The following is a 16,900-nucleotide window of genomic DNA, read 5'->3' on the forward strand; positions in this document are numbered from 1 at the left end:
CCCTAACCCTCCCTCCAGCCCCTTCTTGGAAGAGGGTCTTCCTTCTTAATGAAGTCAATTGACAAAGTGCTTTTTTTTTCCCCTGGAAGCTTTTGAGAATTGCCAAGGCTGGCAAATATAATCCTGCTATTAGAGGGCAAATGTCCTGTAGGAATGCTTAGATCAGGCAGGAGCCTGGCTTTGGAGGGAGCGTTTGTGAGATTTTTCAGCAGTCTGTCTGCTTCCCTGAAACAAGGAAGGATTTGTTCATTCCTACAATTAGAAAAGTATCCTGCTTACGAAGGGGGCTTTTCAGCCCAGGGTCGCATACCTTCTTCTGGACCTTTGGGGTGGCAGTTTAGGGTGGGCTGGCCTTCCTTGGTCCAGCCCCTTGGGGTGGATTGCTGAAGAAGTACACATGTCTCTGCTGAGGTGGACAGACAACCTGATGGAGGTGTAGGGAAGATTTTTCTTCATGACAAAACATTTTTTTTTTTAGCCAAAATTCTTCCAATGACTTAGCAAAAAATCTTTAAAAAAAAAAAAAAATCTGACAGCAGTCCCACACACCCAGAGCTGGGAACGGAGTCGCTTGTGTAGGAGCTCTCTGGGGTTTGTCTGGGTGAGAAGGCCGGGGACCGTGGAGAAACTGATGTGAAACTGCCCGGGGTATTTCCACCTTGCTGTTTTCCTCTCCCATTGTCCTTTGTTTCCTGTTTTCTCCAACACAAAGGGGGCAAATTTAGACAAAAGGAATTGGGAAAGCCAGGTTTTTTAGCAACGCGGGCTTCTTGAGTATGTCACAGGTGAGGGAGCAGGAGGAGGGAGGAAGGAGGGACTTTTCCAAGGCTAGGGCCGTAGAAGAGCAGGCTTACCTCCAAGGGCATCTCAGTCCCCCGTGGGCCACTGGGGGATCCACACAACAAGATTATGACCCCCACCCACAGGGCTATATTTCCTTCTCAGGTATGAAGGCATCGGCCTTCTAGTGTGAGACCTGCTCTCCTTGGCCATCCATCACATATTCTTCCTCCCCGACTCAAAGCCCAGATGGTCCTACCCCTGTTTTCAGATGCCCCGCTGCAGATAGTAATTCCCAGACCCCTTAGCCTGTTCTATCCCCGGCTGAAACTCCTGCCATGTAGCAGGCTTAGAAGCTACAAAGGATGCTGTACAAAAAGCGGCCATTGTTAGAGCTCTCTGGACAGGATAGGTGAGGTATATACCTGTACTGGGGATCTAGGAGGCCCAAATCCCTGACCTCCATTAAAAACCACCAGTCCAAATGGGCAGACGCAGACCAGCAGGTGAGTCTTAGTTCAGGAACTTGAGGGGACCGAGGGGGACAGATAAATTCAGGGTGCAGGGACCCAGCCTCACCAGCTCCCCAGGCAGTCAGAAACAGCAGGTGACAGTACTACTTTGTGAACCTGAGATGCAGCCTAGCCAGAGGCGTTGCCTTAGCTTCATGCTCCTGCTCAGTTGGCTACTGTAGCAGTCAGGGCGGGGGACAGTCACAGGCCCGCAGCCTCCACCAGGAGCCGTGGCCCTCTGTCACCAACGCTTTTCTTCCAGGAGCCAAGAGCTCCTCGTTGGCCTAAAGGTCCCACAGGACGTGTTGCCCACCCTCTGCTCTCCTCTTCTTTTTCAAATTACAGCTGGAATAACTTTGTCCCAAGTAAATAACTTTTAGTCTGTTTTCATATTACCCCAGCCCTTTTTTTTTTTTTTTAATTTATTTTAACTTTATTTTATATGTATTGGTGTGAAGGTGTCAGATCCGGGAGATCTGAACTTACAGACAGTTGTGAGCTGCCATGTGGGGTGCTGGGAATTGAACCCGGGTCCTCCGGAAGAGCAGCCAGTGCTCTTAACCACTGAGCCATCTCTCCAGCCCCTACCCTAACCCTTTTTGACGACAGTCACCCTAGCACCTACGGCTGGAAGAGCAGGCCATCCTTAAGCAACCTGTTCCTCTACCGGGAGCTGGGAGGCCTGGGTGGCTCTGCTGACTCAGGTTCAAGGTCTTAGCGCTCTGGACCTCCGTTAGCCTCACCTGAATCTCCCTGGCTTACCTGTGAAGGCCTCCTGTGGTGATAGTCCTTAACCAGTGGCTCCCTCCGAGTCCTTGTTATCTGGAGGACTTAGATGAGCTACATCTCTGAAGCAAAAGGAAAGTGGGATTGGACTTAAACGGCAGTCCCTGGGGTCCGTGTGCTGCCCCGTGGGTGAGGCTGGAGTGAGGCCATAGCATGCCTCGTTCCTGGACAGCAGATGTGCAGGCTCAGATGGAGAGCCTGGCTCCCCACTTTACTCCTTCCTGGTGCCACCGCGTTCACAAATGCTTGCAAGAATGTCTGCGCTGCTTTCCAGAGCTGGGGGGCCCTCCGCAGCTCGCAGAGATGGTCTCAGGAAGGCTGGGTGGGGAGCAGGGCAGGGCAGCTGATGTGTCTTCTGCCCCCAGCTCTCGAAGCAGTGACTCAGGCTGTCTCATGTCTCTCTCAGCCTCCAGGAGGAGTTCCTGGGACCCAGCCGTTGCTGCCCAATTCCATGGATCCCACACGACAACAAGGTAGAGAGAGCAGGCAGCGTGGGGGGCCTGGGGGTTGGGGGGGGGCTCCTCTTCGCTCTCTCCTAACAGCCCGTGGCTCATCCATTGTCTTACACAGGTCACCCCAACATGGGAGGGTCAATGCAGAGAATGAACCCTCCCCGAGGCATGGGGCCCATGGGGCCTGGCCCACAGGTAACCAGCTGCCTGTCTGTCTGTCCATCTGTCTCCCCTGCCATCTGTGTGCACCCGCCTTCTCTCCTTCCTCCACAGTCTGTCGGTCTCCCACAGTTCTGGCCCTCAGTTGAAAGGAAGGGCACGTTCAGGTCCCCAGCCCCCCTCCCTGCCTGTGGGATGCTGGGTGGGAATAGCCTCTGGGTAGACAGTGGGCAGACCTGATAACCCCAGAGAACCTGGGCACAGGGTGCAGCCAGGGAGCCATGTGGGTGGCAGACTCTTCCAGGGTAAGTGTCACAAGCTGTGAAATGGGATCTTCGGAAATCCCTCTTCTCGCCCTAAGTGGAATAGACTTAGAGAGTTCAGTGACCACCTTGTGACTCAGTGGTGGGGCAAGTCAAGTGAGGGTGATGATGTCCTTGGGTGACTTGCTGTGACTTCTCGGGACCCCAGTAGGCAGTTTTACCTCCTGACAAATGACGGTCACTATCTGTGGTCTCAGATGACTGGCCAGCTCTGGTCCGAAGCTGGCTTCATTGCTGCCAGGCTTCTGCTCCGTGTTGCTTTTGACCAGTGGGCTCCATGATCAAGAAAGGGTGGTTTAAAAACCCGGAGGGTCCTTTTTTAGTGCCCTGTGTCTAGCTACAACTGAGCAGAGTAGTTCTCCTCCTGGACACACCACACGGAAGTACACAGGGGTCTCCTAGGCCGTTCCTGCTCTGGAAACTTGTACTTTCTCCTCTGAGTATTTGAATGTGGCAGGGTTGTTCCATTTTCCTTTGGGAATTCTCCAGAAGTCAGAGAGCAGCTGTGGATAGTGGAAGTGGGAGGATTTTATTCTCTAGAATGTTCCTTCCCCTCTTTTCTGCCATCCTCCGACGTCTTACTTTGTCTCTCCCTCTTTATTATAGGTGACTGGGATTCTTTGGGTTCTCTCCTCGGGTTTCCAGTTCCTCTGGGGCTGAAGTTGTGTTCTCCTGCCCCAGGTGCTCAATTTTGTAGGGAAACCTGTCCTACAAACCCAAAAAGCATCCACTCCTCCCCAGAATCCCCCAACGCCAACCTGCCACTTTTTCGGTGGAGTTGAAAGATTTTAGGGCAGTCCTGGCCTCGATCCTCCAGGGAAAAGCGCCACAGCAGTCATGACTTGGGTGCTTTATTTCAGTCTGCCCCAAGTCTCCCAGAGTCCTGTTTCCCTTTCCTGTCATCTTGAGCTGACCACAGGACTGCCCTCGGACAGGGCAGAGGGCAAGATCTGAAGGTTCAGCATCTTCTGTCCAGAGTCAGAAGTGGGTCTCTGTCCCCTTGGCCTGAGTGCATGGTATTCACTGCTGCTGAGGAATTGACAGTGCTGTTGGCTTTTCAGTGTGGTACAGGATCTGAGTGATGCAAGGTGAGATCTTGGTCTCCCTGTGGGGACTCTGAGAGGTTTGACAGCCTTGTCTTTAAGATGAGTAAGCACAGTGTCCACCCTGTAGGGTAATGAAGGGACTCCGTGCTCAGTGTGATCCCTGGGCCTTGCTAGCCTCCATGAAGAAACATACGTTTTCTAACTTTAAGAACTTAAAACTGGCTAGAGAGATGGCTCAGTGGCTAAAAGCACTGGCTGCTCTTCCAGAGGACCCAGGTTCAATTCCCAGCACTCACATAGCAGCTCACAACTGTCTGTAACTCCAGTTCCAGGGGATCTGATACCTTCACATCAGTGCACATAAAGTAAAGTTAAATTTAAACAAACAAACAACAACAACAACAAAAAACTTAAAACAGCTGAGTATGGTGATGTTTCACACCTTTAACCCCAGCATTCAGGACAGGAATCGGAGGCAACTGGAGCTCTGTGAGTTCCTGGCCAGCCAGTGCTACATAGTGAGACCCTGCCAAGTACTTAGCAAGTTCCAGGCCAGCCGAGGGAACAGAACTTAAGGCTGGCGTTCAGGATTCTGGTTGTTTAGGTTCGATTAGGCTCATTTTCTTTTTCTGGCAAAGTCGTTAACAGCTTCTCAGGCCTAACCGTGAGGCTGAGTGAGGGCCGAGGGTGGGTGTGGCTCAGTGGCAGAGCTTTTGCCTGACGTGCCTATGACCCTTGGGGCAGATCCCCGGCGTCACAAAGAGTAAAACTGAAAAAAAGACGGGGGCTAGAAATGTACCTCCGTGGGTAGAGCACCTGCCTGGCATGCACGGGACCTGGATGTGACCCCAGCACTTGGGAGATGTCAGCAGGAGAATCAGAGTTGGTTATCCCCAACTACACAGTGAGTTTGAGGCTAGCCTGGGCTACATGAGGACCTGTCTCAAACAAAGAACTAGAGTAAGAACAAGAATTTAGCAGTCAGAATGATGTTATCAGTGACACAGAATATTCCAGAAGTTTAGCTTTTCTCTTGGCTTCTGAATGTCACACCATATAAGTCTAGCACACTCGCCAGGCGGTGGTGGTGCACGCCTTTAATCCCAGCACTCGGGAGGTAGAGGCAGGCGGATCTCTGTGAGTTCGAGGCCAGCCTGGGCTACCGAGTGAGTTCCAGGAAAGGCGCAAAGCTACACAGAGAAACCCTGTCTCGAAAAACCAAAAAAAATAAAAAATAAAAAAAATAATAATAATAAATAAGTCTAGCACACTCTTATGAAGAGTCAGGGTCCTAGAGTCTGAGATCCCTTGAGCTCTTGCCTTGGAGGGCCTAAGGTGCTTTGTTTATATCACCCAGAACATGCTAGGTAGGGTGTAATATTAAATCCCAAAATCAAATCTCTGGTGAGCATCCTGGAATCCCCATACCCACTTATCTCTGAGGCAAGAAGAAGGCCTGGTGTTGATTTAGTATTGGGCCAGGGACAGTCAGGGAGTGAGCATCAGGATCATCTAGGATATAGCTGAGACGTTTGGGACCCGGTCTTAGTGACTGTTCTGTTACTGTGAAGAGACATCATGACCAGGGCAACTTAGGAAGGCATTTATTTGGAGGCTGGCTTACAGTTTCAGAGGATGAGTCCATGATGATCATGGAGGGAGCCTGGAGGCGGGCGAGCGGGCAGACGTGGTGCTAGAGCGGTAGCTGGGAGCTCACAGCTCAGCTACAAGTTCCCGGCAGAGAGAGGGGCTGAGCCTGGTGTGTGCTTTGGAAACCCCATTGCCCACCCTGTGGTACACCTTCTCAACAAGTGTGCCTCCTCCAACAAGGCCACGCCTCCTAATCCTTCCAAACAGTTCCACTAACTGGGAACCAGGCATTCAAACTTGAGCCTCTGGGGACCTTGCTCTTTCAGACCGCCACAAATCCCAAGGCTTTGGACTGCAGAGGGGAGACTCCCATCGTTCCCCTGACTGCTGAGGCCCCTGCCCAGGCACAGTAGTGGACAGGAGGAAGTGGCCTTAAACTTGGTGCTGGGAGACACTGCTCTCTCCTGGCTGAGCTCTTTCCTATTCCTGTTTGACAAAGAGATGCCAGGAGATGACACCTTATGAGGCAGGGAGGGGTGGCTGTGAACATTCTGTTTCCTCTCTGCAGGATCTGTGCCCCGCCTTCGGACCTAGGCCTTTAGGGGCAGCCAACCCTTCAGGCAGCATAATCGAGCACCGCTCTGTGAGTCGTGTTGTGCCGAGGCTAGACGTAGAGTTGGGACACCACTTGTATGATCCCTAGTGAAGAATCAGAATGTATTTGGCCAGTGACCCCTCTAGAAATTTCTGGAAGGAGGTGGGAAGCAGCTATAGCGTGGTCTAGGTCTGTTTCATAGGTTTCAGAAGCAGGTAGAGAGTTTTTGGTCCTGTATCCTCTTTCAGCCCAAAGGAATGAGCAGCCAGGCATCACCCGGTCCTTTTCCTCCAGGGCCGATGATGGTTTGGGTGTGCAAAATTACCAGCTGGGAAGAGGCAGTACTTCCACTCCATCCATTTCCATCTAGAAACCGTGGGTGTTAACGTGAGGCAGTGAGTGCCCTATTGTCCAGGATCTGAGAGTGACTTCTTAGACAACACTCTGACCTTCAGGCTCTTGGTCACCCTGGGTAAAGCAGGGTCAGGACCCTCGGAGTCTCTGGGTACCAGCCAATCCAAGGCTGCTGCCATAGCAGTTGTGGAGTTCTGGCCAGAGCTAGCTAGACTCAGACCACCATCCTAGTTTGTCTATATTTAACAAGTTCAGATAGAGGACCTTCTTGATTCTCCAGGGACAGTCCTGTGCCACCTGGAGAAAGTGAATCCCCCCCCAGGGCCCCAAGGACCCATGCCCGATACAAGCTCAGAGCTTCAGAAGGACAGCTTACCCTGTGCAGAGCCCCCAAGGCTAAGAAAGAGGGAGGGAGGCCCTGGGGAGGCTCCTGTAGCCAGGCACCCTAGCTTAAAGCAAAATGGGAGATCTGACCCCTCCACTGCCCAGAAGAACGTCCGTCTAGCTTCACGTTCCTCTGCAGATGTGTCTAATGATCGATGGTTCTTCCCATCTGAGGAGAAAGCTAGCCGAGAGCAGGTGACAGGAAGCGTGAGAAAGACTCCCCCTGAGGGAGGTTGAGAGAGCAGCCCCTTCCTGCGGGCACCAGACTGGTCGCCTGGTCCAGCAGAGCTGTGGAGCCGGTACCTCTGTTCACCAGCCAGAAGGGAGGAAGGGACGGAGGCCTTGGGCGTGTCCTCCCCAGCACTACAGAGAATTGCTGAGGAAGGTGAAGGACCGCTCCTGGTTAGTACCCAGTCAGCGGGCACGAGCTGGGACAGAGAGAGGTCTTGTTTCTCCAGCAGCTCCAGAAACTAGGTACCGATCTTCCAGCCCCATGTGAACTTGTTCTCCAAACCCGGGTTCAGCTCAGCTTCTGTTCCTGCCTTCCCGGATGGGCCAGTGTCTGGCCTTTCTGGGCCTCCAGATTGTCCTCTGTGTAGTGGGAGGTATGGAGTGACCCTTCGGGGTGTGCATCTGTAGGAAGAAGACTTGCCATAGCTCGGTGCAGGGTGCCACCTTGTTAGCTGGATAGGACTGGAATCCTCTATCTGCATCTCCCATCTGGGTCCGTGTCTTAGGGTTCCTATGCTGTGAAGAGACACCATGACCTCAGGAACTTTTAAACGTTTAATTGAGGGTGGCTCCTTACAGTTTCAGAGGTTCGGTCCATTATCATTATGAAGGAGAACATAACAGCATGCAGAAAGATGTGGTGCAGCAGAGAGGGCTACATCTTTCAGGCAGCAGGAAGTCTGTTACATTGAGGGAAGCTTGAGAAAAAGAGACCCCAAGGCCCGCCCCCACAACGACACACTTCCTCCAACAAGGCCACACCTCCTAGTGCCACTTCCTTTGAGGGCCATTTTCTGTCAGACCACCGCAAGCAGCATTCTGCATCTCTAGATAGCCTTCTTTTGGCCCATGCTTTGTGCTGTGATAGCATCCTGACCTCCGTTAGCCCTGGAGTATGAGGCCTGCCTCTTCCTGGGAGAAGGACAGGTGTGTAGCTCTGGCACCTGGAAGATCTTTCTCATGGACCAGTCCTCACCGACCATAATGAGCTAGCTTCCTGTGAGGGGTGGAACGGGGGCAGAAACACTCTGTGATCCCACAGCAGCACCAAGGGCTGTGGTGGATCTGCTGCTGTCCTCTCTGGTCACCATGCACCCCTTGGCTCTAAGAGCACCTCAGAACCAGCGCTTCACAATCAGCACGGGTCCCCGTAAAGCTAGAGGCACCTGACCTCTTTGTCCCTGATTTATAGACTAAACAGGGTTGTGGCCCTGCAGGCAGAGCCCTGGCCCTTATCCCAGCGTAGCAGTGACCCTTCTGCTCCTTCGGCGCCTCCTTTTGTGATCTCCGAGGGAGTTGCCATGGCTGCTGAACATCCACAGTACACATAAAACACATGGCACAGTTTTATTCTCCATAGTGAGGATTGTCATTTATGTAGTTGCCGGAGTCATCAGCAAGTGGCCGGGCTGAGGTCAGCTGTCCGGTGGACTCGGCTTACCATGCAGGTGTCTACCCAGAGCAGGCCCAGCGAGTGAGGCTCTGTGTAAGCTGGCTGCAGCCTGCCCTCCCTCTAGGCCTCACTCCTCGACAAGTATCGGGATCTCGCTGCCTGTATCTTCTAGACTCAAGGCCTCCACGGATGGCCTGCAGAAGAGTGGGCCCCTCGGTGGGGAGGTTTGGGAGACAGTCCTTTGTGAAGACCTGTTTTCAGCCCGGGGTTATCTCCACGCTTGTCTGACCCACACTGTCCCCTGGCTTCACCTCCTTTCCGTCAGAGGTTTTGGGAAAGATCCAAGGCTTAGGGGTGAGGCCCTGGTCTGCCATTTGCTAGTTGACTGTGGCCAGCTGCTCCCTCTTAGACCCACAGCCTCTTCTTTTGTGGAGGGGCACTGGCTTTAGAGTGTTGTTACAAGGACAGACAGACTCAGTAGAAGAGCAGTGTGTGGACAGCAGCAGGCAGGCAGCTCACGCCGGAGCTCATTGCCGCCGGCATCCGACCACCTACTTCTCAGATGCCCGACCGGGGCTTTGCCCAGGCATCCGGGCATCTGTGCAGCTTCTTCTGTCCCCTGATGGTCTCTCCGTCAGTCATTGACCCCTGGGCCTGTAGAGTTGGGGTCTAGCCATGGAGAGACTGTCCTGATGGAAGAAGGCCCTTAGAGTCCAGCAGCTGGGCAGGGATGGTCATTGTCCGGTCGGGGAGAGTGTTGAGCACCCTGAGGTCGGTGGCATGGTGGGCTGGGGCCTCTGTGGTCTTCTCCCTCAGTCTCGTGGGACTCCTGTCAGCCATCGGCGTTGGACCGGGTAGCCGAGTCAGCCCTTCAGGCTGCTGAGGCCTGTGGGAAGGGGCTAACAGCAGCTTGCTGAACAGACACTTTAGGGGTTATCGTGGTGCAGCCCCTGGAAATGCATTGAGTGTTGTGACTGTCCCTCTGTGCTGGCTTGTTGTCATTGTGGTCCCTGTCACTCGGTCCCCATCCTTTCTGAAAGAATGTATGATGTTTTTCTCATCAGGTTGTCTCACAGACTAACCCTCACTTATATTCTGTGTTTGTCTTCCCCTCCCCGGTTCCCCTTCTCCTTCTCATAGACTGACCCTTGGTTATCGTTGCAGAATTACGGCAGCGGCATGAGACCACCACCCAACTCCCTCGGCCCCGCCATGCCTGGGATTAACATGTAAGGCAAAAAGGCCCTGGCCAGTGCCTCAGAGCCTGTGGCCTCCCCACCTACTGTTGGAACCCCAGAAGACTCCTGAGAGTCACTGGTGCCTCTCTGGGCCTCAGTTTGCCCATCATTGGGATGAGAACTCTGCCTTATACAGTGTCGTGTGCCAGGCACAGTGGTGGACACGCTCATTGTTCAGGCTACACCTGCAAGGGGTGGTTATTCCCTGCCTGTGACGTCGCTGAGGCACAGAGAGGTAGAGTGACTTCCTCAGACTTGCACAGCTTCAGTGGCTGAGCCAAGATTTCACCCCTCATCTCTAGTGCTAGATGAGAATCTGGGGCCTGTCTTCCTAGGGAAAAGCAGGAAGTCTTTTTTATATATATATATATATATATATATATATATATATATATATATATATCATTTTATGAATACGATATAATTTACAAATTTTACACAAAGTTTGAAGGAGTGCGTAAGTGTCCACACATGGAACTACCCACCCCCACCCAGAGTCAGAGGGCCCCTAGGACTTTCTGGACTGATGTCATCTGCCCCTCTGCCCCTGCTGGCTCCACGCCGGATGGAGAGTCCGTATCACCGCTTTCATTGTGTCTGTCTCTCCTTCCCTCAGGGGCCCAGGAGCTGGCAGACCCTGGCCCAATCCCAACAGTGCTAACTCAGTGAGTATCCAGGTCTGGGGGGACACATTTTCCAGGAGAGAGGTGTGGGCACAGGGTAGCTCCTGTCCCCGGGAAGCGGTGTCGGGACAGAGAAGTGCCCCCGGGTTCCACCTGATGCCTCTGAGAAGAAGGAGGCTCAAATGGGTGGAGCCCAAGGGCAGTGTGCTGGGGTCCTCAAAGGTGGTCCTGCTCTGCAGAGGCTCATGGGTACCAGCTGAGAGCCCGGGCTCCAGGTGCATCATGTGTCCAGAGAAGAGGGTCTGGTGTCCAACACTGAGGGGAATGATCAAGGGGCTCAGTGCAGACAAGCTGGGAGAAGGGGTGTGGGTGGCTGTGGGTGTTGCTCTCGTCCACACTCCCAAGTGGAAGGCCTCCTGGGACCGTACTCTGAGGCTCCGCTGAAGACGACAGGACGAGGCCAATCCCCCAGGACCACCGCATTGTGGCTTCACTCATGTCTCAGGCCGCCTCCCCTGGAAACTGACCGGGCTGCTAATTCACTGGGTCCCCAAGCCTCTCCGAAGAGTGGGTTTGGGAGAGAATGGGCACTTGTCTGCCAGGGAAGGCAGCTCCAATCCATAGCTCCTAAATCTTCTTTCCAGATCCCGTACTCCTCTTCATCACCCGGTACCTACGTGGTAAGTGCAGCTACAGATTTTGACTACCCAGTGCAAATGCCCAGCTGCCGGGCATGAGGGCCCCTGGGGTCTACTGTGTTCCTTGTGAGAATACCTCTGAGCCCAAGTTCCAAACTGCTGGGACTTTGCTGTCAGTGTTGAGGTATTTGTGCAGGCCCAGAGTGGCCCAAATTCCTCCATACCTGACCCAGGAGGGGTCTCCTTCTGAGTGGCTACCCAGCAGGCTGTGTAGTCCCACTTAGTGCCTGCCTCTGGCTTTCACTAGTAGGTGCACACACACCCACCACTGATGCCTCTTGGCTTGAGAGGAAGAATGTAAGTCCAGCTTCCTTCAGGCTTGTATGCTCCAGTTCTGTGTGCAAGTGATGCTCAGCCCCGGAAGGTGCCAGGCTTGCCCAGGCACTGGCAGGTAGCGGAGAGGCCTCCCCAAGCCTCTCATGGCCACAGGCTACTGACGACAGCTTTTATCTCATCTCTCAGGGACCCCCTGGTGGTGGCGGCCCTCCAGGAACCCCCATCATGCCTAGTCCTGCGGGTAAGAGGGCTCGAGGGGAAGGGAAGAACCCGGTGGGGGTGGGGTGGGGTGCTGTGTGGTCCTGAGGGCTCTGTTGCAGACCCTGGCCTTCCGGTCACTGCTTCCTGAGGAGTGCTTCCTCTCCTGGGCACTGACACCTAGGGATTTAAGAGCTGTGAACCCTTGCTATCTATCACTAACCCATGGTGTGGCCTCAGTCAGGTGACCCATCTTGTGCTCCTTGACACTGCTTGGTAAAGAACAAGGTTTAGCTGAGGTCGGGGACAACAAGGTTTCTTTGCCCTAGGTGACTCAGAAAGGGTCTCTGGGGCCCTGGCAACTTGCAACCAGGATCCTAAGGCGCGCGCTCCCTGAGATTCCACATCTCTAGGCTTCTGGTCCTTTGCCTAAGAGATCTCCTTTCCCTGTTTCTTTTATCTAGAGAGGGCGTGTGTGCACGCGAGGGCAGGTGCACACGTGCACATACACACAGTGTCAGAATTATCGTCTACTTGCTAAGAATAGCATTGCAGTCAGCCAGAAGGAGTGCGGCATACATCCCCTACCCAGCCCAAAATAGAGGAAGAATTTCTGCTCCTAAGAGAACACTGCTAGCTGATTTCCTGAGGAGACTTTCCTGGCTAGGTGGGGTGTGGCCGGAGCCTCCCCTTCCAGCTCCCCATAAAGGAAATCTGCTCAGCTGCAGGGGTGGAGCTGGCTGCAGCCGCAACCAGCTCCCGCTCCAGCTCCCCCTCTGCAGCATTGATGAGCGGCATGACCTACATTCAGACTGGGTCACGTTAACCCACTCCGTATGTTAATGCGTCCCCAGCCCCAGCCTGGCTCCTTACCCCTCAGCCTAGCAGAGTGGTTCTGGGTAACTTGCTGCCTTTTCTTTCCCCGGGTGGGGCCGAGGGGCAGCCCAGGTGTGTCCTTGTGTCCTTGCTAAGCCCGTGGATCAGAGCTGAAGTCCCCTGTGCTATACCTGCCCTGCTGCCCAGACACCCTGAAATTCTTGGGTGTGTGGTTGAGTGGTTTTCACAGTTGAATTTTCTGTGATTAAAAACTTTGTGAATCTTCATTAAATACAAATTACCCAGAAGATGGTGATACTTAGAAGAAATTTTAGGTGATAAAATACAAAAGAATGAGTTCAAGTGCCACGAGTTTGTTTTAATTAAGAAATAAATTAATCACCTCGACTCTCCGGTTCCCACTATTCTACAGATTCAACCAATTCCAGTGACAACATCTACACAATGATTAATCCTGTGCCGCCCGGAGGCAGCCGGTCCAACGTGAGTCTGCCTTCTGCTCATTTACATACCAGATACCATAACAAATCATAATTAACTTCATCAGCTGAGGGGAAAGCACGTGTAATTGATTTCAGCCATTTGTTACCAAAGATGGATAAAAGGAACCATCAGAAAAGTGATTACCTCATGGGCAAGTCAGTCCCATCATACCGCTGGTTGGGGGCGGGGGGGGGGGGGGGGCGGGGGGGGCGGCAGGGCTCACCCTCTGCTCAGGTGTGAGGATGCTGGCAAGGGGGAGCAGCAGGCCGCAGGGCCCTCCAACTTAGTCCCCGTTCTTCGGGTCTAGCTGTGCCACCTTGGGGTGTCCCTCTCTCCCATCCTCCCTGGTTCCTGAGCATTCTAGCTTTGGGTGAAACCTGAGATGTGCCTTTGGGGACTTGCCTCGCCCGTGGCACCCCCGACGTGGCAGCTGTTCACCTCTGCTCCGGCTGTCCTCTCATCTGGAATGCCATCTACTGTCCTTCTCATCCGCTGTCCCCAGTGCCAAGTTCCCTGAGCATACTCTATGGGACTTCCCATGCCATGCTGTACAGCCAGGTCATCATCCCACTCACCTCTGGAAGGAGCTGGTCTAGTGTTGGTCCTGGGGTGCTCTGGGCTTGGAGAGGAGGTAGCCTTGGGACCCTCTTAAGATATGCAAGAATCACCTCAGGTGTCAGATTCCCCCCCCCCCCCGGGGGGTGGGGGGCTGCCCTTCACTAAAGTCGGCACACGTTTGTCCGTCTGTCGATGAGGTGTGCGTCCAGGACCTTGTACACAGTAAGCAATGCTCTCCTCCTGACCCCAGCTGCACCACTAGCACTGGATACTGGATACATTCTATCCCAGCAGCCTTCCAGAGGTCACGCTCTTCGGCCTGCCCCCCTGCCAGGGCCACGGTGTTGAATAAATATGGACGCTCCCTATTATCCAGCCCTCCCCCACTAGCCTGGCTGCCCCTCACCAGGGTTGTCATTCATCCAGATTTTAACACTAGAATCTCTGTATCCTGAGGTACCCCAGGCAGGAGTCCTGTTTTGTAGCAGTGGGTATAGATAGTTGAGAGGAAAGAGCACCAAACCCATACGGGCCCACTGCACAGGTTAAGTCAGATGGGCATGGCGTACATCATCCGTCATCTACAGTCACCATCATTGTATTTTCCCAGCCCGTGGGTGCTGGTGGGCATCACTCAGGCTGTGTTATCCTGAGGGCTGTGGCATCAGGGCACGGGCCTCTTTCTGCCCGCTGCTGCAGTTTTCTCTCAAGTTGGGTGGTACTGGGTTTGCATCTAACATTATGCACACTGTGACCATGTGTTTAGGAGTTGAGATCACTGAGACTATGAACTGTGACGGTGCCGTGCCAGCTCCAGCGTGACCCAAACAGCTCCAAAGAGAAAGCTAAATGGCCCTTATTTTTCTGACAAGTGGAAAGGCACACAACCAGCTGAGGACACTCAAGAACATTACTTTGCATGTAGATAGGGACGTAGGCATCATCAGAGAGGGGCTGGGGAACCAAGCACACTCTCTCCCAAGTCTATGGCTACGGGCACGTCCTTCTGAACCAAAAGCTCTTTTTGTTCTCCAGAAAGTTATCGTGAGCTTCTGTCTGTCTGACTGAGCACTACCATCACCCATCCCCTGATTGCACTGTCACCAAGACAGGTGTGTTCCAGATCTAGTGGTTGTCACGGAAAGTCCTGTGTGAAGCAAAGGGAAGGGATTTGATAGCAGACATCCCAGCCCCTTGGGCACAGCTGTGCCCTCCACAGTTTACCAGTGACACCTCGTGTCATTGTAACGCAAGACTGCCCCCCGAGTGTGCAGTTCAGGGTTAGAGCACAAGTACCTCGAACGCAGGAGACCCTAGGTTCGATCCCCAACACCACCCAGGAAAACAAAACAAAAGACAATTTCCTGCTAGGTCCTTTGATTTAAGAACTGGAATTCTACATTATCTTGATTTCCATGAGGCTTGTAATGAAATTGCAGAAAGCAGAACTGTTATTAAATCTGGCTCGAGTTCGCTCATTGATCTGCATGTTCAGCAAACAGTTTTAGTATCGCTCTTGGCAAATTCATCTGAAACCCCTCACCAGTGAAACAAAAGCATCTCACACCCCTTGTACCACCACTTTTCTGTGACAACAGCCTTCATGGTGAAAGTTTAAGTCACTTGGCACTTTACAGAAGAACTTCGTGCAAATTTTACTTCCTTTAAATAGAGAATACCAGCCGGGTGTGGTGGCACACACCTTTAAACCCAGTATTCCGGGGGAAGACAAGAGGATCTCGTGAGTTCGAGGCTAGCCTCGTCTACAAAGAGAAACCCTGTCTTGACACACACACACACACACACACACACACACACACCGCCTCCTGAGAATACCTCTTGTGTACCTGTAAAATGACAGTCATCACTGACAACCACAGAGAAGTTGGTAAACGTTGGCTTTAAAAACTCAATATTTTTGCCAGGAAATGATGCTGCACGCCCTTAATCCCAGCACTTTGAAGGCAGAGGCAGGTAGATCTCTGAGTTTGAAGCCAGCCTGGTCTATAGAGTGAGTTCCAGGACAGCTGGGACTATACAGAGAAACCCTGTCTCAAAATCAAAAAACAAAACAAAACAAAAAAACCACACACCTCAGTATTTTGCTGGGTGTGTTGACAGTGTGTGCCTTTGAGTTCAAGGTCAGCCTGGTCTACAAAGCCTGTTCTAAGACAGCCAAAGCTATACAGAGAAATCCTGTCTCAAAAAACCCAAACCAAGACAAACAAAAAACACCCCATAACTCATAGTTTTTAAGATGAGACGTGCTGGTGTGGTGACTCACACCTATAAGAGGCAGGAGGATTGCCATGTGCTCTAGGCCAGCCTAAGCAACAGCAAGTTTGAGGTCAGCCAGGGCTATATAGTGAAAACCAGGTCTCAAAACAGAAAAGCAAGTGTGCCAGGAAGGACATCCACATCTAATCTGGGGATCTGTTGAGGAAGGATGAGAAAAGGAATGGAATGGAAAGGGAAACGTGTGCTCACCTGGGTGGTCGCGCTAAACCTCACGCTGTAGAAGGTGACTTAGTTTTTCAGGAGAGGCTGCCGGAGAACTCAGAAAATGCCATGGTCAAGGGCAGCCATGTTAAATAGAACTCTCAGTTTCTTTTATTGAAACTGCCTTATTTGGAATTCTACTTGGATCTTACAAGTTCAAGTATCCTCGTGTGAATAAGAGGTTTAATTGAGTAGGACATATGTCCTGTGTGTGTTAGTGTTTGGAAATGCTGGCCATCATGTGCAGGAATGTCATTATTATAAAGAAGGGTGGCCCAGCAGTTTTGAGGAAGGAAGCAGAGGTCGATGGAAGGTTGGACATGTCAAGACAGAGGCATTATTGGAAATATAGTTTCCTCATACATGGCATTTCTTTAACCAACCTGACTACTAACTGCTACTGTTAACTAGTCCTGTTTTGTTTAAGTAATGGTGTTTCTGTATTAGAAAGTTAACCAATACAGACTAACGTGGGTCTGGGACCAGCGGCACACCCAAGCAAGTCAATGAGGCTTTCCTCCACACACCAGCACACGAAAATGGGCATGGGAACTGGGAGATGTGCTTGCCGTGCACATGTTCAGTCTCCCAGAATTCCTGGGGTTGGTTGGTTTGTTTTTAAAGCTGGACTCATGCATGTGCCTGTACTGCCAGCACTGGACGGGTGGAAGCAGGCTAACAGAGTTCACAGGTCAGCGAGTCTAGCTGAACAGAGAATCTCCAGGCTCAGTGAGAGACTCTTTCAAACACTAAGGTGAAGAGCAGAGGAGACTCATAACCATGACCTCTAGCTTTCGTGTACACGTTCACCTCCACACGTGTGTGCACAAAAAAACATGTATACATAATTTAACATAATTAAAAATACCCCCCACCCCTGAAAAA

At 52.4% G+C, this 16,900-nt stretch overlaps 1 protein-coding gene across 6 annotated transcripts in view; it reads left to right on the top strand.

Annotated features, from left to right (window-relative positions):
- The window catches only part of Ssbp3 (single stranded DNA binding protein 3), a 150,858-nt gene that overhangs the window by 128,537 nt on the left and 5,421 nt on the right, over nt 1-16,900 (top strand). For 4 of the 6 annotated variants that reach the window (XM_042271546.2, XM_042271548.2, XM_076564646.1 and 1 more), the window contains 7 exons: nt 2,485-2,551; nt 2,649-2,725; nt 9,746-9,834; nt 10,460-10,508; nt 11,111-11,146; nt 11,627-11,681; nt 12,888-12,958. In XM_042271546.2, the coding sequence (XP_042127480.1) occupies nt 2,485-2,551; nt 2,649-2,725; nt 9,746-9,834; nt 10,460-10,508; nt 11,111-11,146; nt 11,627-11,681; nt 12,888-12,958 (444 nt within the window). The remainder of the gene's footprint in view (nt 1-2,484; nt 2,552-2,648; nt 2,726-9,745; nt 9,835-10,459; nt 10,509-11,110; nt 11,147-11,626; nt 11,682-12,887; nt 12,959-16,900) is intronic. The other 2 variants (XM_042271547.2, XM_042271549.2) reach the window with 1 other exon arrangement.

Source organism: Peromyscus maniculatus, chromosome 2, assembly GCF_049852395.1.
Source record: "Peromyscus maniculatus bairdii isolate BWxNUB_F1_BW_parent chromosome 2, HU_Pman_BW_mat_3.1, whole genome shotgun sequence".
In the NCBI taxonomy this organism is placed as follows: domain Eukaryota; kingdom Metazoa; phylum Chordata; class Mammalia; order Rodentia; family Cricetidae; genus Peromyscus; species Peromyscus maniculatus.